The 25,188-nt window shown below is 36.7% G+C and overlaps 1 protein-coding gene across 1 annotated transcript in view; it reads right to left on the bottom strand.

Moving 5' to 3' along the window:
* Nucleotides 1-6,484: 6,484 nt before the first annotated feature.
* ALG13 (ALG13 UDP-N-acetylglucosaminyltransferase subunit) overlaps nucleotides 6,485-25,188 on the bottom strand; it is a 72,483-nt gene continuing 53,779 nt past the window's right edge. The window contains 4 exon segments of the mRNA XM_035711627.2: nucleotides 6,485-7,406; nucleotides 10,911-11,091; nucleotides 13,054-13,094; nucleotides 17,258-17,416. Coding sequence (XP_035567520.1) covers nucleotides 7,141-7,406; nucleotides 10,911-11,091; nucleotides 13,054-13,094; nucleotides 17,258-17,416 — 647 coding nt within the window. The 3' untranslated portion in view covers nucleotides 6,485-7,140.

The raw sequence follows: 25,188 nt of genomic DNA, 5'->3' as shown, positions 1-25,188 counted from the left end.
AACTTAGTATAATCTAAGTACATTTGGGCAATATTTCCTGAAATATCAGGAAAATGATGCTGTAAAAGTTGTTGTTTTTTTAATAAGGCACCTAGGTGGCTCAGTCAGTTGAAGCATCCAACTTGATTTCCGCTCAGGTCATGATCTCAGGGTTGTGAGACCAAGCCCTGCATGGGCTCCATGCTGGGCATGGAGCCTGCTTAAGATTCTTCCTCTCCCTCTGCCTTTGCCCCTCTCCACCACGCTTGCATGTGCACTCTCCAAAAAAATTTTGTAGTAATAGATTTCTTAGCAATTACCTTGCCCCTAGTTAATTCAGACTCTGAAACTTTATTGTTTTTATTCTACTAACATTAATTTTAGGCCACCAGAGAACTGGTTAGCACATCAGAACAGTTTAACTTTCAGCCAAATAACTCACTTGCAAGTCCTGGTCTAATTATTTAAAGTATGATTGGGTAAATAACATCTACACATTAGTTAGGAAGGACAACTAAATAGGCAGTAACATAGCTGGAAAAGATCTGCAACTGGCATATGCAATAAACTCCAACAGTAATAAAAAGAACAAATTTAGGGCACCTGGGTGACTCAGTCAGTTGGGCATCCGCCTTTGGCTCGAATCATGATCCCAGGGTCCTGTGATCAGGCCCTGTATCTGCTTTTTCCTTTCCCCACTAGTGCTTTCTCTCTTGCTCTTTCTCAAATAGATAAAATTTTTTAAAAAACGAATTTGAACACACTTTAAAAAAGGAATATATACAACTAGCAAATAAACACATGAAAAAGTGCTCAACATAATCTGGGAAATGCAAAATAAAACCACGGAGATACAACTTATTACACACCTACCACGATGGCTGATAAATCATAAAGACTGATCACTACCAAACTTTGATACAGCTGAAAAACAAGTGGAACTCTCATACATTGCTAGTGGGAGCATAAAATGGTATGTTCACTTTGGAAAAATGTCTTGCAGTTCCTTACTAAATGTACATCTTAACTATGACCCACCAATTCCATTTCAAAAGGAATAAAAACAAATGCTCACAGGCTTCTAAAAAAATGTTCATAGCAGCTTTTTTCATACTAAAAACAGAATGGCTCAGGGATCCCTGGGTGGCGCAGCAGTTTGGCGCCTGCCTTTGGCCCGGGGCGCGATCCTGGAGACCCGGGATCGAATCCCACGTTGGGCTCCTGGTGCATGGAGCCTGCTTCTCCCTCTGCCTATGTCTCTGCCTCTCTCTCTCTCTGTGTGACTATCATGAATAAATAAATTTTAAAAATCTTTAAAAAAAATAAAAAATAAATAAAAACAGAATGGCTCAGGTGTCCATCGATAGACTGGATAAACAAATGATGGCATATTCATACAATGAAACACTGCTCAGCAATAAATGTGAACTACTGGCACACAAAACATGAATGAATCCCGAATACACTGTGCTGAAAGAAGCCTTATACAAGGGAGTAGATACTCTGATTCAATTATATACATTCTGAAAAACTAATCTATGATGGGGTAAATATCAGAAGGAACAGTGGTCGCCTAGGGGACGGGCTGGGGTGGCAGAGATTGACTAGGAAGGACCTTGAGGGAATTTCCTGGGATGATGAAAATATTACCTTGATAAGGGTTTGAGTTTCGTAAATGCAGGATTTATCAAAACTCATTACATCAAACACAAGATTTGTGCATATCGTTGCCTGTACATTTTACCTCAAAAGAGAAGAAAGTGAACCTTTAACAAATACTCAATTCTAGTTAACAATATTAATATTGCATGCTGAAATATTTAGGAGTGAGGTGTACTGGAGTCTGCAATTTTCTTTGTAATGCATAAAATAACAAGGATTTATAGATGGATATGTGAAAAGTAGAGTAAAATGTTAATTGTAAAAATTAGATGGTGGATATACAGATGTTCACTACACAATTATTTCAATTTTTCCGTATTTTAAGTTTTCATAATAAAATATTGGAAAAAATAAGCAGTGAGTAAAGGAAAAGAACTAGGTTAACAAAAGCCAAAACTATACTGTGCTTCAAAACTAGAAGGGGGGAAACTTCTTGGATAGCTGAAGCTATTTTAGCAGAGCAAAAGGAATGAAAGAAAATTTTTAAAATTCAACTGCTAAAGCAGGCAAAACAAGTATAGAATGGTGGGGTCTTTTGGGGGCGGGGATTGGTAGGGCTAACCATATGGTAGAACTTTTGTTTCTAACTTATTGTGGTAAGAACACTTACTGGGACAGCTACCCTCTTAACAGATTTTTAAGTGTACAATATAGAATTGTAATCTATAGCCACAATGTTGTACAGTAGATCTCTAGAACTCCAACTTGGAGAAATGAAACTTACACAATTATCAAGATAAAAACTCACTTTGAGGGACGCCTAGGTTGTTCAGTGGTTGAGCGTCTGCCTTTGGCTCAGGGCATGATCCTGGAGTCATGGGATCGAGTCGCACACATTGGGCTTCCTGCATGGAGCCTGCTTCTCCCTCTGCCTTTGTTTCTGCCTCTCTGTGTCATTCTTTCATGAATGAATAAATAAAATCTTAAAAAAACCTCACTTTGATCTCACTAATATACCAGTAAGGAAATAAAATACTAGGTTTTTTTAGGTCTAGAACTTTAGTACCCTAGTACTAAGGTAAAATGTTTTTCTATAATTCTGCAAATGATTTGAAAAACCTGTATTGTTTGAGAAAGGCCATTAAGATCTGCCACAAAGATCCATTAGTTGATTAGGTGAAGGGACTGAACATCCACAATCAGTCATGTTTGCTAAGATACATCTGAACATTTTTATTCAGGGACTGGCCTGAATTTTCACAAGAAATGATTCCATTTAACCTTAATATTGTTGAATCACTTCCCCCAGCCCTCTTTCACAAAAAAACCTAGCCAGTGGCAAGGACCATCTACCAGGGGGGAAAAAACAATAGCTGTTCAACAGTAAAGGACTTCTTGATTTCCAAGCTTCCTTTTGGCAGCCATAAGCAGTAAACTCAAAAGTGTTGATAGGGAATAGTGAAGCAGTAAAACCTGAAACAGTTCACTCATCTCAATTTCAACTACAAATGTTTATCATGGTTTAACAAAATTTAGTTTTACAAGTAGCTAGTGAATATTTTTGAGAATTACGGAATTTGAATAATCAGTTGCCTACACCATAGGCTTCTCCCAACCCCCAATGTACCTTATTAGGTACCTATCTATGGACCTTATGTAATAGCCTAAGATTGTTTTTCAGCAATCAAGGCAAAAATTTTCTAAAGACCTCAAATCTTAACTAACTTTGTAAACATTTACTCTCTATTGCCAGCTGCCAAGGTAGTTATTTTTTTACTTTTTAATTTAAATTCAATTAGCCAACATATAGTACACAGTTTCAGATTTAGTGTTCAATAATTGATCAGTTTTGTGTAACCAGTGCTCATCACGTCATGTGCCTTCCTAATGTCCATCACCAAATCACCTCATGCCCTCAATCACCTCCCCTCCAGCAATCCTGTTTCCTACAGTTGAGTCTCTCATGGTTTTTCTCCCTCTGATGACTTCCCATTCAGTTCCCCACCCCTTTACCCCTATGATCCTCTATGCTGTTTCTTATATTCCACCTGCTAAGGTAGCTTTTCAGAAAAAAACTATTATGAAAAACTTCAAACACTAGAGGGAATAGCATAATGAACCCAAGCTTCAACAATTATTCAGCAATTGACATGCAGCTAATCCTTCATCTATCAACCCTGCCACCCCGATTTTGAAGTGATGCCCAGATTGGTCACTGAGGTGGTTGTAGTCCCATAGTTGTTACCTAAACTCAGGTCCATCCTTCCCTGAAGCTGTATCACACCCCATGCACAGGGACTCAACATATTCCTAAAACTGTCTCTAACTGAAGCATAAGACAAGTGTTCTAATCAAGCTGCTCCCATTGATTGAAGCTTAACATTCTAGGTGAGATGGGGGGAAACAAGAGGTTGTCTTTTGCTCTATTAATTCTCCTGAATTTAGTTTTTATTGCAAATGGAAATGTAAATGGATTCAAAAGTTTCATGCAAAATGAACATCTGTCCCAGATTTAGAAAAAGTCTAGATTAAGTTTGTGTACCACTGTTCCTCAAATGGGCTATATTTCATTATTCATGGAGATTTAGGTCTGAATTAAGTTCTGAATGTCTGGGTTTTCACATAAGAAATTAATTATTCTGACTTTTATTTCCAAAGCTAATTAAAAGGGCAGCCCGGGTGGCTCAGCAGTTTAGCACTGCCTTCAGCCCAGGGTGTGATCCTGGGGAACCAGGATCAAGTCCCACATCGGGCTCCCTATATGGAACCTGCCTGTGTCTCTGCCTCTCTCTCTCTCTCTCTCTCTCTCTGTCTCTCATGAATAAATAAATAAAATCTTTTAAAAAAACAAAGCTAATTAAAAGGTTATGCCTTAATTATAGGTTCCAAGGAAATGAAAGAGGTTTGAAAAGTTCACAATTCTAGAATTTCAACAGTAAAATAGATTTAATATTTTCACTTGCTCTTAAACCAAGGCATAAAACTGCAACTAATTCTGAAATTAAAAATACACAGAATAAAAAAGAATTATAATTGCTTTCCTCACTATAGAAATGATTCAGCTTTCTACCTTTGATTGGTGTAATCAGATCTATCTCAGGAAGGGGGTGGAAGTAAAGGGTCAAGAACAAACCACGATGCCTTTGCAGCAGAGGAAAGACAGGAAGTTTTTGTAACATTAAGGGCCCTAAAGAGGTAATATGTAAAAAGAAGCCTACTACTATATCTATACTATAGGTTGATTAAACACATTAAGTCTTAGGGCTTTTTAATTAGCAGAAAAACCACTTCCTTTTTATCTGGAAGCTACTTTCAAAAACCACTGCAGACTTCTGCAACGGTACGGGTTACTTTCACCCTCTCAAACTCCAAAACAATAAGAAAGTCGGGATACACGTCTTGATTATTTCTTTGAGAAGACTTCTCATAATACATCAACAAGTGGACTATACTTGTATGTTAACAGACCATAAATACTTATTTCCACACTGGTGAGTTAACAATTAGGTTGACCTAGTATATACCACTGATTTCTGGTTTTCTGGTTAACTAGCATCTCATTAAATCACATTGATTATGGCAAATCGAACTCCAATAAAACATATATACAAAAAAAATCACACTGACAAGTAATGGGACTCAAAGCAAAGCAGAAACCTACAAGTTTAAAAGAAAAAACAAATCAACTGGAAGGCTAAGGCAAACATACTTGTATCAAAACCACAAAATTTCCAGACCCACATTCTCAAAATAGACTATAACCTTCTAAAACACCACTTAGAAGCTAATTAGTAAACCACTGAGAGTTGAAGATACAGGACAATCACTTGCTGTGAGTTATGTGTATTTAGCATATTTCTGAAATACACCTGAACCACCTGAGAGAGAGGTTCTGCTCTATGTTTTAAGCTTGACTAAAATAAAACCCTACTGAAAACATAAAACGATTCGTAGGCTGCACAAATTGAGGATCCAGGAGATTAGGAAAGAAGCTAAAACATTAATGCATAGTCAGGTTGTTATACAGATGAGTGCACTGTTGTTCCATTTTTTACTAACGCCTGATGCCAACTTGTACAGCAAGGACTTAAGCTGAAGGATATAAAAACAAAACAATTCCATCTCTATTATGAAAGATGAGCCTTAACTAGTACATGGATTTGGAACACATTAATAACAATTATCTTGAGAACGGTACATTAAAGATAGAACGTCTTCTTTAAAATGGTTTCCCCTCCAGTACTTTCAGCTAACTGCTAAGGCACCTGAAGCCTGGAGGTTCTCAATGATTATTTTTGCCTAGGGTGTAGGTGAAGGTGCAGGGAAAAAAGGACTGATTCACAAGTATACATAACCTTTAAAGACAGCAATATAAATAGGTCTTGTGGCAACCAAAGAACACTTTTTAAGTAGCTGTTTGTCAGGTGAAATACAGCAAAGTATTCATTATGAAAAACTTACAGGAGAACTGGTGAATATAAAGGATCTTGTGGTCTCTGGGTAGATGAAAGAGAAGACAGAAAGGCTGATGAAATAGGTCTCACAGAATGTCAGAGACAAGGCAGGCCTAGAGATACAAGGTACGTCTAAAAACAAAAACTGAAAGATACAACTATTGAAAGTACAGGACAATGAGAAAGTAAGTCTAAAGTTCCATAAGATTTAAAAAAAAAACCCACAACTTAAAAAGGGACATACTCAAGGGAAAAAGACTAGATTTAGTAGTATGCACCATTAAAGTCTTGAGATTGAATAACATTTTGATTGGGCCCAACCAGTTCATGTCATAAAAATCATATGGTTTTTTTTTTTACACCATGATAGCAGGGGAAAAACATTAGATCAGTCAAATGTCTGGTACTGTTTTGCTGCCACGAAAAAGAAAAAAAGAAAATCCCACTCATTTTAGCAATTTTAAATGCTAATTTTTATTTACTGCTAACTGTGCAAAGGACACCAATTCAATACTGTGCAGTAAAACAGTTACATAAATCCAGTATCAAACAATAGCATATGGGATAAATCTAAAGCAGAGCACCATGTGCCTTTGAAACTGATTATCACAGAACATAACTTAGTTCAGACAATTCTTAAGAACCTGAAGAGCTCTCTCATTTAATATTTAGTTATCCAGAAACAACTGCTCTTGGTTTTGTTTTTTATTTTCCAGAAAAAAGTGAAAGTTATTTCAGTTCTGCATGGTTTAGTATGTGTGACATCTGAACCAAAGAAATAGTTTGTATGATTTATTCCTTTTATCAACTGGAACCATCAGCTAATACAAAGTTGACAAGCTGGCTGACAGGAAAATAGCTGAATACAATGAAATTATGCTCAATATGGGACTAGCTGTACATCCATCTCAATTTCCTTATCCACAACCAAAAGTAGTATTCCTTTAAAGTAGTATTTTAAATCAAAAGATAAAATAATCTTAAAGACAATACAATAGTAACCACCCTAACCACCTAAATCACTTAAACACTAACATAAAACACTTCTTAAAAAAATCAAAACAACAAAAAATGGCAGTGCAAGAATACTTCATACTGCTGAATCTTACATATTCTGAGGTATGTAATGAGAAGCTGAGGGAGGTGAAGCAATATAGCCAACTGGCCCAGCATTCATAGCACCATGAATTTGAGAAGAGCCACCATATGCTGTACCAACTGGATGCCAAGGGGCAACATAGGGATAATCTGGCACAACAGGAAGACAGGAATCAAAACCCGGCAAAGGTGGTGGCCCATAAGGATCTGACATCATTGGATAATAGACTGCTCCATGAGGGACAGATGCAGGGTCAGCATTTGGAAAAGTACCTGAAACAAAGAATGCATACAGTACACACTTTATATACAAAGATTCGCTAAAATATCAACATAAACAGATGTTCTTATAGGTAAATGTGAAACTTAGCACTAACTATAGGAAAGATCATAGTAAATGTGGCAAGAGCAGTTTTATTTTACTTTTGTAGAGAGGGAAGGAGAAAGGGGGGCAGGGGACAGAGAGAGGAGAGAACCTCAAGTAGGCTCCACACCCAGTGCAGAGCCCAATGCGGGGCTCGATCTCACAACCCTGTGTTCATGACCTGAGCAGAAATTAAGAGTTGGATGTTTTAGCAACTGAGCCACCCGGGTATCCAAAGAGCACTTGAGATATGAACATTAGTGACTAGAGCAGGCTACCAAAAGATTATATAAAAACTCCCTAATTTAAAAAATTTAAGTATGTGTGCATGTATAATGGGTCAATGTATTCTAACTAGAGATAGCTATCTTTCTAGGATGTTTTAGGTACCTACACACTAAATACATACAGGAACATTCTCTAGTCCTTCTAGCCAATTAAGTTCTCATAAAGGTAGTTTCCAATTAAGTTATCCAATAGTTCCCACTGTGCCAAGTATTATCCAAATAACCATTTTATATTCCACTTTAGCATTTAAAAACTCTGGTGTCTACACAATCTGGTCCACACTTGAAGGTATAGTTCTGAAGAACATCTTAAAGACCAAACATTTAAGTGTTGTCTCCTGAATGTCATTAAGATCCTAGCATCACTTTTACCTCACCATTTTACCCCACTTTTGCTACCATGAGTCAGTTTTAGTGGAAATAGATGCAGTTCTGACCTTGCTATAGTGACTATGTAAATACTAAAAAGAAATCCTTCATTACCTGGGATAACTTAGATAAGCACATTCTGTGGAATGAAGACTGGCACTGCCTCATGGTTTACAACAATTAAGAATAGTTTTTGGTACAAAAACGCAACAAATGTTGACACTTTAATTTTTATTACTATGGGCCATATATCATATCACCACACTAGGGATAAGACTCTATAGTGCTAATATTCCCAAACCATTAATATGTTTTAAAGAAAGGGAGAAACAAAAGGAAATTCACATTTCTCACATGTACCAGGTACAGTATACTTCTCCATCTGGTATATACATACAGTATATCTCATTTAGTTCTTATAGTAACCCTGGCAAGTCAGGTATTTCCCATTTTACAGAAATTCAGGCTTAGAGAGGTTAAGTAATTTAGGTGAGATCACAACTGTCAAGTAGCAGTACTTGAATGCGAAAAATTTGGTTCAGTTAGTCTACATAATTTTTTCTTTTTTTTTTTATTTTTTTTATTTTTTTTTATTTTTTTACATAATTTTTTCTACCTCTTGTTCATTCTTTTCCAACAAGGGAAGTCCAAAGATCCTATTCTAATTCCTTTAAAATGCCTGTCTATACTGCACTGTAAACTCATAGAGCAATCATCCTTATGGTCTGGCACAGTAGTCTCAAACTCTTTGGTCTCAGGATCCCTGTACATTCTTAAAAATTCAGGATCTCAAATAGCTTTTATGTGAGTTATATCACATAAACTGTACTATGAATTTACCGTATTAGGAATTAAAATGAGAAAGTTAAAAATATTAATTCATGTAAAAATAAGCCTATTAATGTTAACACAAATTAAACTTTTTATGAAAAATGAGTGTATATTCTAAAACAAAAATACTGTGAAACAAGTGGCATTGTGCAAATTTTGAACCTATGGCTCAACAGAAGACAACTGGATTCTTACATCTGCTTCTGTATTTAGTCAATTAGGATATGTTGTTTTTATGTATATGAAGAAAACCTGGCCTCATACAGATACGTAGTTGGAAAAGAGAGAAGTCTTTTAATAACCACCCTTTTCAGATAATTATAGATACTCTTTGATGCTACACCAAAACTAGGTAAGTGATAGTGGCAAAAGGTGAGCAGCAATGTGGACTTTTTCATACTCTCTCAACAATGAAATCCACTGTTTTATCCTGTACTTTGAATAGACCTTTTACAAAATCATACATAGGTAACACCATGCATTGGATAATTGGAAAAGTATTATTTTACTGAGTTACATAGATCTTCCAAATGTTGACACATTTCATCACACAATGTGAAAAACATTAATTAATAGTCCCACCTATGTTTTTTCTTAAAAGATTTTATTATTTTTAAGTGATCTCTATATCCAGTGTAGAGCTCAAACTCTCAACCCTAAGATCAAGAGTTGCATGCTCTACTGACTGAGCTAGCCAGGCACCCCAATAACCCCATCCATATTATTAGAAAAGTTAAATATTGAGCTGTCAAGCTCATGGTGGCAGATACAAGTATTACAAAGTTCTAAGTTTTATTTGAAAGCTGGGATTTTTATCTCCCCTCCCCCCCAAGATTTATTTATTTGAGGAGAGCAAGACAGTGAGCACAAGCATATATAGGGTTGGGGGTAGAGGGAGAGCAAGATTCTCTGCTGACAGTGGAGCCTGACACTGGGCTCAATCTCACGAGCCTGGCTGGTATTATGACCTGAGCTGAAATCAAGAGCCAGATGGCTCAAACAAGTGAGCCACCCAGGGTCTCTAAGGAATTTTTATCTTTTGACAACAAATACATTTGGTTGTTTTTTTTCTTGAAGTGAAAGGCTCATGTTATTTATTTGAGAAAATATCTGCCAGATTCTCAAGTCTAAATAACCATAGTTTGTGTATCATTCACAAGTAAAAACAGTGTTGCATGAAAAACACTAGTTCATCTCATTAGTCAACCTCATAAATCCTTTTAATTATCATACTTTAGTACAAATACTCCCGATTTTGTCACATGGAACATGAAGTCCAAAGATAAAGATTTAATAAAAATAAGAACGTTTTTGATTAAAAAAAAAAAAACATCTAACTGGCAATTTTTGTAACATGGGTGTATATGGCAGTGAAGACACTGATTACTAGCACAGTTTGGTGCCCCCGTCTGGATTTGTGCTTAGGTGGCAGTGGTTTTTACTCACTACTGATTTCTGCATCCTCAAAGCAGAATATAACAGTGAAAGGCACAAATAAAAATCTTTAAGATCTGTATATTTTGATGAATACTTTTGGCTTCATGGATTCCTTGAAAGGGTCTCAGGTACTGCAAGGGTCTACATACTATGCTTTAAAAAACAAACAAACATGGGCCCAGAGGCACCTGCGTGGCTCAATTTTTTATGCATCTGACTCTTGATTTTAGCTCAGGACATCATCTCAGGCTCATGAGATCGAGCCCTGCATCAGGGTCCACATTGAGCATGGAGCCTGCTTAAGATTCTCTCTCTCTCATCCTCTGCCCCTCCATACCCACTCATGCTCTTCCTCTTAAAAAAAAAAAAAAAAAAAAAAGAACCCAAACATGAGTCTAGAATATGGACAAAATGAGGTATCTGAAGGTTTTTAAATTACATAATACAATCTAATTGTCCTTCTTGCAGGTACTCTCATTACATACTCACCATTTACCGATGCTTCCATCTGTGTGCCATCTTGTCTCCCCACCTCACCATACAACTGAGGAACTGTCTGATCTACCAGAGGAGGTGGCTCAGCATAGACTGGATAATTCTCTACATGAAGTTGCTGCTGCTGCATCTGTGGCACATAGACCATGGAGTGCCAGTAGTTGTGGTGATAGCACTTGGGTAAGAAAGAAAAAAAACACTTTACTATCCCTTTAAAGTAGTACAGTTCCTCACTAAAAAAAAAGCTGGGCTATGATTTTCAGGTAGAGTAGCAGTGACTTTTTTGACTTAAAAATCAGAACATTTAGAAAATCTATCCTCTATTACAACTTTAAGATCTTTTGCAACAGATGTATCTCATATCTGAACATAGGAATTCTTTTAAGAAAGCATCCAAAGGAAATTACAGATATACAATGACCTGTATACAAAGACATGTTTTCTAGCATTATTTTTAAAAGCAAAATAGAGTGGAATAAGTTACAGGGATGAAAGGTACAACATAAGGAATATATAGCCTATGGTATTTTAATAGTGCTGTATGGTAACGGGTGGCAGCTACATTTGTGATGAACATAGTATAATGCACAGACATATCAAATTAGTATGCAGTACATCTAAAACTAATGTAACACTGTGTCAACTATACATCGATTTTTTAAAAGAAAAATATAGTGTACAACCTAAATATTCAACAATAAGGAACTGGATGAATTATGATATATCCATGATGGGATACAATAGAGGCAATAAAAAAATATGCTGTCAAGTATTTAAGAAAAAAATGCTCATATTGTTAAAAGTTTACAAAATTACATAGCATGATCAATATTTTGTAAAATAAGCTATAATTACACACGGGATTTCACTTTTCTTTATACTTTAATATTTTTCACATGTACTACAATGAATACTATTACTTTTAATATATAAAAGTATTGGGCAGCCCGGGTGGCTCAGCAGTTTAGCACTGCCTTCAGCCCAGGGCCTGATCCTGGGGATCCAGGATCGAGTCCCACGTCAGGCTTCCTGCATGGGGCCTGCTTCTCCCTCTGCCTGTGTCTCTGCCTCTCTCTCTCTCTCTCATGAATAAATAAAATCTTTAAAAATAAATAAATAAAATAAATTTTTAAAAAGTATTAAAATAACTATTCTGCATTTCCTTTTATTCCCATGATATAAAATGCAGAAGAATGTTTTAAAATGCCTCAGCCATCTGATATGAATTACATTTCCACATGTAACTATAATAAACATAACTAAAGGCAAAGCAGTTTATATTTTCAATTCCTGAAACTGCATTTAGGAAATAATCTCAAAGAACAAAAAAACCAACTTCACCATTCTTAATTTATAAATGTGTGCCAGTTGGAGAGGATAGTTTTCTGGAAATGATAGGCCCAACATTTTAGTGAAATCAGGGTCTGGGAATATGAACTAATCTGAGCATTATCCAGGAGACTGTCTAGTTTACTATCATCTGCCAAATCTTAAAATGCATCATTCCTTTTTAGGAAATAAGCCATCTTGTTATATCTGAAGTCAGGTGTATTTCGGGGGGGGGAGGGGGGATAATGCCTGAAAGAATAAAATAAAAAAGCTCTTACCTGAAATCAGAGACACCTTTCAGGGATATTAAGCTATTTGTAAGTACCCTCACCCTTCTACAACTCAGGGGAGTGTTAAAAATCAACTGTTTGTAAATATCTAGGACCACGTAAGTGATTTAAAAATAATACAGCCCTGTATCGAATTAGTCATGTTATTTTCATATAACATGTAGAAATAACCATAAAAATATTTCAAGTAAGCAAGACAAATGACCCCTTTATTACTGAAACAGAAAAACATAGTAAAGTGTTGGCATATACATGATGCTAAATATGGAAGCCAATAAATGCTAAAGTTGTGCTGTTAGGGCCCCCACTTGGTATAACAACTATTTTCTAAGAGGAATTGAAGCACTGGGAGGCTAAAATAGAAAACTCACTTGTATCATCTTCAGAGATATCTTTTATAAAGACAACTTTTGAGCTCCTCACAGTGTTCTTGGCTTTTAAAAGTTCAAGAGTCTGATTATCAAACCAACTTGCATTTTTAATCTAGAGTTTGTCAAAACAATTTTAACATGACTTACCTGCAATCCCAGATTGAAATAGTACTGCAAAACTTTTGTATCTAAAATTAAAAATCTTAATTTTAGTGACTAGAAGACATAAGCAATTAGAACTACCACTCAAAAGCTTTTTTCTTTGAGTATTAAGGTAGATATAAATGTAGTCTTCCCGCATCAACACCACTCTCAATTCTACCTTGTAGTAAATAGTCATTTATCGGACACTATAGGTAAAAATCACTTTCTGATCCAAGGTTTAATTATAAAATATGTATTCTATATATTTTAAGACCAATATTTCTAGTCTTAATATTAGGTAAATGTTACAGGAATACTACCCTGCTAATATTTAGAAAGGATCCAGTAGGGGATCGCTGGGTGGATCAGCAGTTTAGGACCTGCCTTCAGCCTAGGGGCACGGTCCTGAAGTCCAGGGATCGAGTCCTACATTGGGCTCCCTGCATGGAGCCTGCTTCTCCCTCTACCTGTGTCTCTGCCTGCCTCTCTCTCTGTCTCTCTCATGAATAAATAAATAAAATCTTTAAAAAAATCCAGTAAAGCCATTTTCTTCTTGTGAGATCTCAAGAATAAAATCTTGAGACAAGCAATTTACTACATAACCAATCTTAATGGTCTTCTATTTTTTTTTAAGATTTTATCCATTTATTCATGAGAGACAGAGAGAGAGGCAGAAACACAGGCAGAGGGAGAAGCAGGCCCCGTGCAGGGAGCCCGACGTGGGACTCGATCCCGGGACTCCAGCATCACACCCTGGCCAAAGGCAGGCGCTAAACCGCTGAGCCACCCAGGGATTCCCTTAATGGTCTTCTATTAATGGAACTACTACACAATACAAACCAAGGCTCTACTAATGACAAGATTAATGATGCCTACTAACATAACTACTACTGCGTGAAAACAATTCATCTTGCTTTTATTTAACATGACTAACGTACCACACCACTAGAACTTCCAAAAAGAGGAGGCAATAAGAAAGGTAACTCAATATATATTCTACAGTGATAAAAACTTCTTCATAGAATTTAAAATATTTCACAAATAAGTAAAAACTATATGTATGGGAGGTGAGGGAATAATCTTAGCATTCTAATTGTAATTCTAAATGTACGTTATCGACTGATCTGGGATCCATGTATATTCTGATAAATAACTTGACTCCCATTAACAAACTCTCAGAAAACCCTTCTTTTTAAATTGGAGACTTCCCACATAGAGATATGTTTACTACTATTTTAAAATAATCAGCTTTTATTTTGACCATTATGTAGGAGTATAAAGACTAAAGGTTAAGGTAAAGAATATTAAGAGATAACAGGAGGAAGTAAATCCATGGGATTCCATTCCTTGGGTGTGTGTGTGTGTGTGTGTGTGTGTGTGTGTGTGTTGTATTCACACAAAATTTAAATACAAATATCCATAGTAGTAGTATTCATAGTAGCAAAAAAGTGAAAACCACCCAATTGTGCATCAACTAATAGATGATAAAATGTGGCATACCTATACAATAGAACATTATTCAGCTATAAGAAAAATGAAGTATGGATACATGCTACAACATGGATGAACCTTGAAAATATCGTGCTAAGTGAAAGAAGCCAGTCACAAAAGACCACATATTGCATGATTCATATTATGTCAAATGTCCAGAATAGGCAAATCTATAGACATACAAAGTAGAATCGTGGTAGCAACGGGGGGAAGAAGTGGTGACTGTTAATGGGTACAAGGGTTTCTTTCTGGGGTGATGAAAATGTTCTGGAAATAGTGGTGATGATTGTATGTATTTGTGAATATACTAGAAACCCATGAAATTGTACACTTTAAATGGGTGGCTTGTATAGTATGTGAATTAGATCTCCAGCTGTTCAAAAAAGGTTGGCAAAGACAGGGACTATAAAAACTCAAAACATCACTTCAAAATGTAATGGGGGTATCATGAAAATGACTTGATGTTAATAGGAAGGTAAAAGACTGGAGGGGAAAGAATGAGTAGATCACCATATGTTAGGCAAAGGTTTAGAAGTAAAAAAATCAGGTGCACAGAGTTCTAGCAAAAGTAGAGATAAGGGGCACCTGGGTGGCTCAGTTGGTTAAGGATCTGCCTTCAGCTCAGGTCACTATTTCGCGATCCTGGGATAAAGCCCCATATTAGACTCCCTGCTCAGCAGGGAGTCTGCTTCTCTCTCTGCCCTTCCCTACCCCCACTTGTGCTTATTCTAAAGTAAATAAATAAAATCTAAAAAAAGTAGAAAGGTATAAGATACAACTTTGGAAAAATAAGCAGCAGTTTCTTATAAAACTAAACACACACCTATCTATGATCCATCAATTCCACTTCCAGGTATATGCTCAAAGGGAATAAAAACATATGTTCATAAAGACTTTTTACAAGAATATTCACAGCCTAATTCATAAAAGCCCCAAAATGGAAATAACCCAGATGTTCACCAATAAACAAGAAATTTTATACAATGGAATACTACTCAGTAATAGCAATTGGACTACTGATATATGCAGCAATATGAAAGAATATAAAAAATATGCAGAGTTTAAGAAGCCTTCCATAAAGATTACATATTGTATATTTATATGAAATTCTAAAACAAGTGAAACTATGACAGAAAAAAAATCAAACAGTGGCTGCCTCTTGGGGATAAGTAGAGGTAGAGGTGGAAAAATACCGGGAAGGGGCATGAAGATAATGGTATATTTTGATGAAGATTTGGGTTACAAAGGTGCATGCACTCATTTCTCAAAACTCAGCAATTATACATTTAAGATTTGTGCATTATATTTTCAATTTACATCAAAAGAAAAAATAAACTCCAAACTCTAGTTAATGATACTCCTACTGAAGTTTTTGTGAGGAAGAATATTGATGTCTACAATTTACTTTGGAATACATCACAATCAAAATGGATAACTTGATGGACAAGGAGATGGATGGAGGAAAAGATGGACAGATACGTGATAAAGAAAATACAGTTAAAGGTTAATGATAGAAAAAAAGGCTAATGATAGAATCTAGGTGATGAATACATGAACATTCATTTTGAAATTCAACTTTCCTGTATATTTGAACATTTTCATAATAAAATGTTGGGAAATGCAAAATCAGCATTATGTGGTGACAGAGTAGATCTTAGGCAGGAATAGGTAAGTAAGAGAAGAAGAGTGACAGGAAAAAAAAAAAAAAAAGAGTGACAGGATTAGGGTAAGTCAGGCAGAAATGAAGTACCAGTAACAATAGGAAACCAAGGTGTCAATGTTTTGTGTGGCCTGGAAAGAAGAAAAAAGGGAGATAAAGATAAGGAATTTCATTATAGATGGAGTTTGAAATGAAAGTAAGAAAGCCAAGTGAAAACGTCTAGCAAGTAGCTACAGATAAGTACAAATTTCAGAGGCCAAGGCTAGATAGATTTAGGAATTGTTTATAAAAAGGTGATAATGAAGTTGTAAGGTAGAGAAAAAGAACAGCATGGAATTGAAAATCTTGGTAACTATACAGGAGCTGAAAAAATTGAAATAGAGAAGCAGCTAGAAAAATCCAGAAAATTTTACAGCAAAGAGGTATAAATTAGCTACAAAATGCCTTTCAACTACAATTCTCCTTTGAGAAACACTGCCAAACTGAGGAGTAACAAAGAACTTCCAATGGAAAGCGATCCCTTAGTTTAACTAAAGAAACAGGACGACATGGCTAAAATCCTAGGCAGATCAGATCCTGAATTTCTCAAAAACCAACTTCTCAAAATCCAAAATTTAGCTGGAATCCTAAACATCAAGAACTGCAACAATTTCATACACTTCTGGTAGGAATTTAAGAAATGGAGAAATTTTGGTATCAATTCCTGCTTTTTAAAATTTAAATTCAATTTGCCAACATATAACACCCAGTGCTCATCCCATCAAGTCAATTCCTGTTTTTCAAAAAATAGTTGAGAATAAAGATACTCAGCTGATAATGTTCTTCAAGGCAGATCTGAAACCATCTAAAAAATCATCCACTTCTTGATTATCGAGAAGTTTTTCTCAGCTTTCAGTTCTTCCTTTCCTTAGTTATTACTTACCTAGCATTATGCTCTCCAGTCAATTTCCATTTGGTCCCCCCATCCTACCCCCAGTGGACAACCAAAGATATGCTCTAAGAAAAAAAGAAAATTCAGACTAAATAATCCTCATGCAAGTCTCAAAATCCCCTTACCCTGAGGCAGATCACTGCCACTTGGATCACAGGAATAAGGTGGAGGTGGTGGTGGTAAGTTTGAAGCCTCTCCGACCTCAAGAGGAGGAGGTGGAGGTGGTAAAGCAGCAGCAGCACGAATAGGAGCAGGAAGGTATGGATAGGATGGTGAAGCAATCACTAAAAAAGAAAAACAAAATAGCAATGTACAACTAATGCCTTATAAGCAGTAGTTCATCTTCTACTTCTTTTGGGTCCCCAATATGGCCAAACAATTCTAATTCTTACAGTTTGACTTTAAGAACAAAAACTTAGAAGATGAATTGCCCACATTCTTAGACATGCCAGTTGAAACTGGGAGTTCATTATAGGTTATTTTGAGTTACAGTAATTACTTGAAATTAAAAGGAGAAAACCGGAAGTTGCAGAGTTTTGAGTATCAAGACTTTAAAAAATATCAGCCAATGGGTACATAAGTGAAATACCATTAAAGCAAAATTTTTACTTAGCTTAATACAAAGTTAAGGATGTTTTCGGCCATCTGCCATTCTTAGTAAAATCCTAAAATGTAGAAGCTAATAAGAGAGACTAAATTACAGATTACAGATTTAAGTAATCCTTGAAGGTTTCTATTTGGTAGCATCAATACTAGAATATAGGGGATTCTAAACCAGGACAGTTCCATTTCTAAGGACACACAGAATCTAAGGCTAGATGAAATATCTTATCCCTTTAACTTTCTATACCTATGGCTATAGTTTAAAAACAATATTCATTCAGGAGTTCCAATTTTTGACATAAGAAATTCAAGTACAATTATGTTTAAATATGAATAAATTCTTCCTCTACAAAGATAAAGGAAATGATGTTCCAACACAGTAAATATAAGTTTCTCCTATACACATACCAGGTAAATTTGTTAAATTTGACTAAAGATCAATGACACAACCCTTCAACTGAATCATTTTAGCCAATTAACTGTGTTACCTGCACTATAATTTTAACCCTGAGAAGTACACAAAGTTTAGTCTCATTCAATAAAGATTTAAGTTCAGAGTTTTAGAACACTTAATTTGGTACAGGAACAGTGCACACAAGCTGATTTTGGTAATTTAGCAAGAGGAATTTAAGGTCAAGTATTAGAAATATTCCATATTGCTTTCATTCACCAACATAAATATACTTATCTACACCCTTTACACAATTACAGGTTAACAATGATCAGAGATGTCTTAGGGTGATTTAAAACCTGGATAAACAATTCTTGGGATGCCTAGGTAGCTCAGTGGTTGAGCATCTGACTTCGGCTCAGTGCATGATCCTGGGGTCCAGGATCGAGTTCCGCATCAGGCTCCCTGCATGGAGCCTGCTTCTCCCTCTGCCTATGTCTCTGCCTCTTTCTTGGTCTCTCTCATGAATAAATAAATAAAATCTTAAAAAGAATTCTTCAGGGATGATGAAACTGTCTTGATTTTGGCAGTGGTTAAACAATTCTATGCATTGTCAAAACTCAGAACTGGGCACCCAAAAATGATTCTGTATCTAAATTAAACAGTAAAATTTTAAAACTTGCTCAACTGTTCTGGAGTTTCATCATGTATGTAGAAATCTCCACTTTCACAGATTTGGAAGAGGCATTTAATTTTTAGAGTATATCCAAATATTCTAAAGGCTTTATCAATTTGTTTTCTATAAAAAAAAATGGCTTCTCCAACAAAGCTACACTTATAGTCCTTTTAAACTAGCACTCAAATCACACCGTTTTTTAAAAAGTTAAGTTAGCAATTAGCTATAGATAGCAGAATGTGATTATGACCACTAGGTAAAAACCAACTACTAGACATGGAGATAGCTAAGGAAGTTCTCATGGGCCTGAGAGAATCAAAAGCAGAAAAAAATTGTTGGAGATTACTTTACCTGAACTCATCTTCCCTGAAAATGCATATCATAGTAAGCCTCCTAAGAAAAAGCTTTTAGAATTTCTAATTGCTCTAGAAATACCTGAGCATCTCATTTGTAAACTTAACAGGGCTCTATAGGTTTAACAGGTAGAATTTAAGGGATAGCTCCAAAACAGTACAAACTTCACTAAAATATTAATAGAAACAAACGTAGTGCATTCAAAATGCTTATTTCCCCTGTCACTGAAGCTGCAGTGTTTCAGGATGTTGCAGATAGAACATATGAATATATATAGTAAGGCTAGACTTCTCTACAGATCAAAGGGTGGGAGTGGGGGTGGGGTTTAGGTGCAGTGAGGCACAAAATTCAAGAGGCCACCAATATAATGTATAAACAGATCCATGATTAGTAAAAATATTAAAATTATAAATAGGGATCCCTGGGTGGCGCAGTGGTTTAGCGCCTGCCTTTGACCCAGGGCGCGATCCTGGAGACCCGGGATCGAATCCCACGTCAGGCTCCCGGTGCATGGAGCCTGCTTCTCCCTCTGCCTGTGTCTCTGCCTCTCCTTCTGCCTGTGTCTCTGCCTCTCTCTCTCTGTGTGACTATCATAAATAAATAAAAATTAAAAAAAAATAAAATTATAAATAAAGACAGGATCCAAGCTTGCATTTGCATGATCTCAAGAGTACCTCACTCAACTCACCCTAAGCTTGGCCCATAGACCCTGTCTTTAATTTTGATACTTTACCATGGATTTTTTTTTTGCATTACTCTTGATTAAAATATATATATATATTAGGGGCACCTGGGTGGCTTAGTAAGTTAAGCATCCAACTCTTTGATTTCAGCTCAGGTCATGATCTCAGAGTCATGAGATCGAGCCCCACATCAGGCTCTGTGCTGGGCATTTAGCCTGCTTAAGATTCTCTCCTTCTCCCTCCGTCCCTCCACCCTCCTCCACCCAGCTTGTGTGCACACACACATGTTCTAACAACAACAAAAAAAGTACACTGAAGTATTATTTTACCTTAATTACTGTAGGTTTTTTTTTTTTTTTTTGGCATGGTCTTAAATTTTGCACCCAGGGCAAATTAGTCACTAGTCCCGGCCCTAACAAAAGCCTTGGAACAGTTACCAAAGTCAGTTAACAGTATTTAATGCTTATAAGGAGATTCATATTAAAAGCAACCATGCCATCTAAATGCCTGGCAGATAAGAAGTGACTTCATAATGAAGGATGGGCTGGGGCTGCCAGAGACACACGAATAACACAATGGGAAACACGAGTTGTTTCATCCAGAGGAGTGAAAGGAATGTTAAAGAACAACAGCAGCCAACCTAGCAGTTATAGCTGAGGTTGAGGAGAGACTCAAAGAATAAGTAGTAAAATAAATACAGTTTAAGAAATATCTACACAGAACATAATCTGGCATTTAAATGGTAAGTTTTCAATGACTGTACATAAATGAGGCGCTCCAATGCTTGATTCACTTGTCTTTTTTTTTTTAAGCTCAGAGGTCTGTAAAGCAGACACCCAATGCTTTTCCTTACAATTAGCACAAAGTAGTAAAACCAGGGCCTACCTTAATGTTTTCAGTGAAAAATTTCTATGGTGATTAATGAACATAAATTGTTTTTGTTCCAGGCACTATGCCAACTAAGCACTTAATTTTTAAATTTTAAGTGAATCAGATACAGAAAACCAAAATAATTTTAAGGTGGACACCATCCAGGTCAAGAAATAAAACTTTGCCAGTCATTCCAGAAAACATCTTTGCGTCCCAACCCAATCACAACCCTCTCGCTCCCACTATAATTTAATCATTACCCTGAAATTCACAGTAATCACTCCCCTATGGTTTTAAGACTTTTGTCACCCAAAACTGCCTCCCTAGATAACTTTTAGAAGTTCATGTCTTAAGTTTCTTTTAAGCTATTGGTCCTTTCTCCATCTCTGTCATTTCCTTTCAGTTTTTCTTTTGAAGATGTGGGCCCCTTGACCTGTTGAGTTTCCCACAGTCTGGATTTTCCTGATTATAGTCATGGTATATCTCAATTATGTTCTCTATTTCATGCAAATAGGCAGCTAGATCCAGAAGACTGGATCAGACTCAGAATTGATTCCTTTGACACATCTACAGGTAATGTTTCTGCAATCTTCACAACTATCGCGGTTTAATTCGCATTTAGTAGGACCGAAAAATACTTACCTTTGCTGATTACTTAGAATACTAATACACGGGATCCCTGGGTGGCGCAGCGGTTTGGCACCTGCCTTTGGCCCAGGGCGCAATCCTCGAGACCCGGGATCAAATCCCACATCAGGCTCCTGGTGCATGGAGCCTGCTTCTCCCTCTGCCTATGTCTCTGCCTCTCTCTCTCTGTATGACTATCATAAGTAAATAAAATTAAAAAAAAAGAATACTAATACACAAACACTTCCCCTCATCTACTATTTGGTTACCCAGTGGTACAGTTCATATAAGGTAGGCAGGATAAATGCTTGATTCTTTCACTTCATTTTCCAGTTAAGAAAATGAACTAGTTTCTTATCCTAAGGTGAGCAATTTTTAAAATATCATTAACTTTTAAATTTAACTTATTTGGTATGTTCCAGTTTGCTGCAATTATCATCGTTGAGATTCAATTTGTTCCATCTTTGGCCACTGGGAACCTCGTCGAGATGATTCCTGAGTTCTTTTGACATTGGCCCCAGTACTCTGATAGCTTCCTTGTTATCTAGTATAACAAAAGGATATAGGCTCATCTTGAACATTTCCTGCCGAGACCTGGAATCAGCAACCATTTCTCCACAGAGCTTATTTTTTTTAAGTTAGAAATGGTATTTCAAGACCACAACATTTTTTGAGTGGTAAGAATATTCATGGTTTCCAGGCATTTACACTAGACAGAGCTGGAAAATACACACATATTTAAAAGTAAAATACCTGAATTGTTTTATAAAATAATTTTTATTGGTGTTCAATTTGCCAACATACAGAATAACACCCAGTGCTCATCCCGTCAAGTGTCCACATCAGTGCCCATCACCCACTCACCCCCAACCCCCGCCCTCCTCCCCTTTCACCACCCCTAGTTCGTTTTCCAGAGTTAGGAGTCTTTATGTTCTGTCTGCCTTTCTGATATTTCCCACACATTTCTTCTCCCTTCCCTTATATTCCCTTTCACTATTATTTATATTCCCCAAATGAATGAGAACATGCACTGTTTGTACTTCTCTGATTGACTTACTTAACTCAGCGTAATACCCTCCAGTTCCATCCACGTTGAAGCAAATGGTGGGTATTTGTCGTTTCTAATGGCTGAGTAACATTCCATTTCATACATAAACCACATCTTTATCCATTCATCTTTCAATGGACACCGAGGCTCCTTCCACAGTTTGGCTATTGTGGACATTGCTGCTATAAACATCGGGGTGCAAGTGTACTGGCGTTTCATTGCATCTGAATCTTTGGGGTAAATCCCCAACAGTGCAATTGCTGGATCATAGGGCAGGTCTGTTTTTAACACTTTGAGGAACCTCCACACAGTTTTCCAGAGTGGCTGCACCAGTTCACATTCCCAACAACAGTGTAAGAGGGTTCCCTTTTCTCTGCATCCTCTCCAACATTTGTGGTTTCCTGCCTTGTTAATGTTCCCCATTCTCACTGGTGTGAGGTGGTATCTCATTGTGGTTTTGAGTTGTATTTCCCTGATGGCAAGTGATGCAGAGCATTTTCTCATATGCATGTTGGCCATGTCTATGTGTTCCTCTGTGAGATTTCTGTTCATGTCTTTTGCCCATTTCATGATTGGATTGTTTGTATTTTTGGTGTTGAGTTTAATAAGTTCTTTATAGATCTTGGAAACTAGCCCTTTATCTGATACATCATTTGCAAATATCTTCTCCCATTCTGTAGGTTGTCTTTTAGTTTTGTTGACTGTATCCTTTGCTGTGCAAAAGCTTCTTATCTTGATGAAGTCCCAATAGTTCATTTTTGCTTTTGTTTCTTTTGCCTTCGTGGATGTATCTTGCAAGAAGTTACTGTGGCCGAGTTCAAAAAGGGTGTTGCCTGTGTTCTCCTCTAGGATTTTGATGGAATCTTGTCTCACATTTAGATCTCAATCCATTTTGAGTTTATCTTTGTGTATGGTGTAAGAGAATGGTCTAGTTTCATTCCTCTACATGTGGATGTCCAATTTTCCCAAAGCCATTTATTGAAGAGACTGTCTTCCAATGACTAGTCTTTCCTCCTTTATCGAATATTAGTTGCCCATAAAGTTGAGGGTCCAATTCTGGGTTCTCTCTTCTGTTCCATTGATCTATGTGTCTGGTTTTGTGCCAGTACCACACTGTCTTGATGACCAAAGCTTTGTAGTACAACCTGAAATCTGGCATTGTGATGCCCCCAGATACGGTTTTCTTTTTAAAAAATTCCCCTGGCTATTCGGGGTCTTTTCTGATTCCACACAAATCTTAAAATAATTTGTTCTAACTCTCTGAAGAAAGTCCATGGTATTTTGATAGGGATTGCATTAAACGTGTAAATTGCCCTGGGTAACATTGACATTTTCACAATATTATTTCTGCCAATCCATGAGCATGGAATATTTTTCCATCTCTTTGTGTCTTCCTCAATTTCTTTCAGAAGTGTTCTATAGTTTTTAGGGTATAGATCCTTTACCCCTTTGGTTTGGTTTATTCCTAGGTATCTTATGCTTTTGGGTACAATTGTAAATGGGATTGTATCCTTAATTTCTCTTTCTTCAGTCTCATTGTTAGTGTCTAGAAATGCCATTGATTTCTGGGCATTGATTTTGTATCCTGCCATGCTACCAAATTGCTGTATGAGTTCTAGCAATCTTGGGGTGGAGGCTTTTGGGTTTTCTATGTAGAGTATCATGTCATCAGCAAACAGGGAGAGTTTGACTTCTTCTTTGCCAATTTGAATGCCTTTAATGTCTTTTTGTTGTCTGATTGCTGAGGCTAGGACTTCCAGTACTATGTTGAATAGCAGTGGTGAGAGTGGACATCCCTGTCTTGTTCCTGATCTTAGGGGAAAGGCTCCCAGTGCTTCCCCATTGAGAATGATATTTGCTCTGGGCTTTTCGCAGATGGTTTTTAAGATGCCGAGGATTGTTCCCTCTATCCCTACACTCTGAAGTTTTGATCAGGAATGGATGCTGTATTTTGTCAAATGCTTTCTCTGCATCTAATGAGAGGATCATATGGTTCTTGGTTTTTCTCTTGCTGATATGATGAATCACATTGATTGTTGTACGAGTGTTGAACCAGCCTTGTGTCCCGGGGATAAATCCTACTTGGTCATGGTGAATAATTTTCTTAATGTGATGTTGGATCCTATTGGCCAGTATCTTGTTGAGAATTTTTGCATCCATGTTCATCAGGAATATTGGTAATTCTCCTTTTTGGTGGGGTCTTTGTCTGGTTTTGGAATTAAGGTGATGCTGGCCTCATAGAACGAATTTGGAAGTACTGCATCTCTTTCTATCTTTCCAAACAGCTTTAGTAGTATAGGTATGATTTCTTCTTTAAACGTTTGATAGAATTCCCCTGGGAAGCCATCTGGCCCTGGACTCTTGTGTCTTGGGAGGTTTTTGATGACTGCTTCAATTTCCTCCCTGGTTATTGGCCTGTTCAGGTTTCCTATGTCTTCCTGTTCCAGTTTTGGTAGTTTGTGGCTTTCCAGGAATGCATCCATTTCTTCTAGATTGCCTAATTTATTGGCATATGGCTATTCATAATATGTTTTTAAAATCGTTTGTATTTCCTTGGTGTTGGTAGTGATCTCTCCTTTCTCATTCATGATTTTATTAATTTGAGTCTTCTCTCTCTTATTTTTAATAAGGTTGGCTAATGGTTTATCTATCTTATTAATTCTTTCAAAGAACCAACTCCTGGTTCTGTTGATCTGTTCCACAGTTCTGGTCTCGATTTCGTTGAGTTCTGCTCGAATTTTAATTAACTCTTCTTCTGCTGGGCGTGAGGTCAATCTGCTGTTTTTTCTCTAGCTCCTTTATGT

Source organism: Canis lupus, chromosome X (genome assembly GCF_003254725.2).
Source record: "Canis lupus dingo isolate Sandy chromosome X, ASM325472v2, whole genome shotgun sequence".
Classification (NCBI taxonomy): domain Eukaryota; kingdom Metazoa; phylum Chordata; class Mammalia; order Carnivora; family Canidae; genus Canis; species Canis lupus.
Note: the sequence above shows the minus strand (reverse complement) of the source record. Positions and strands in the feature narration are given on the sequence as shown.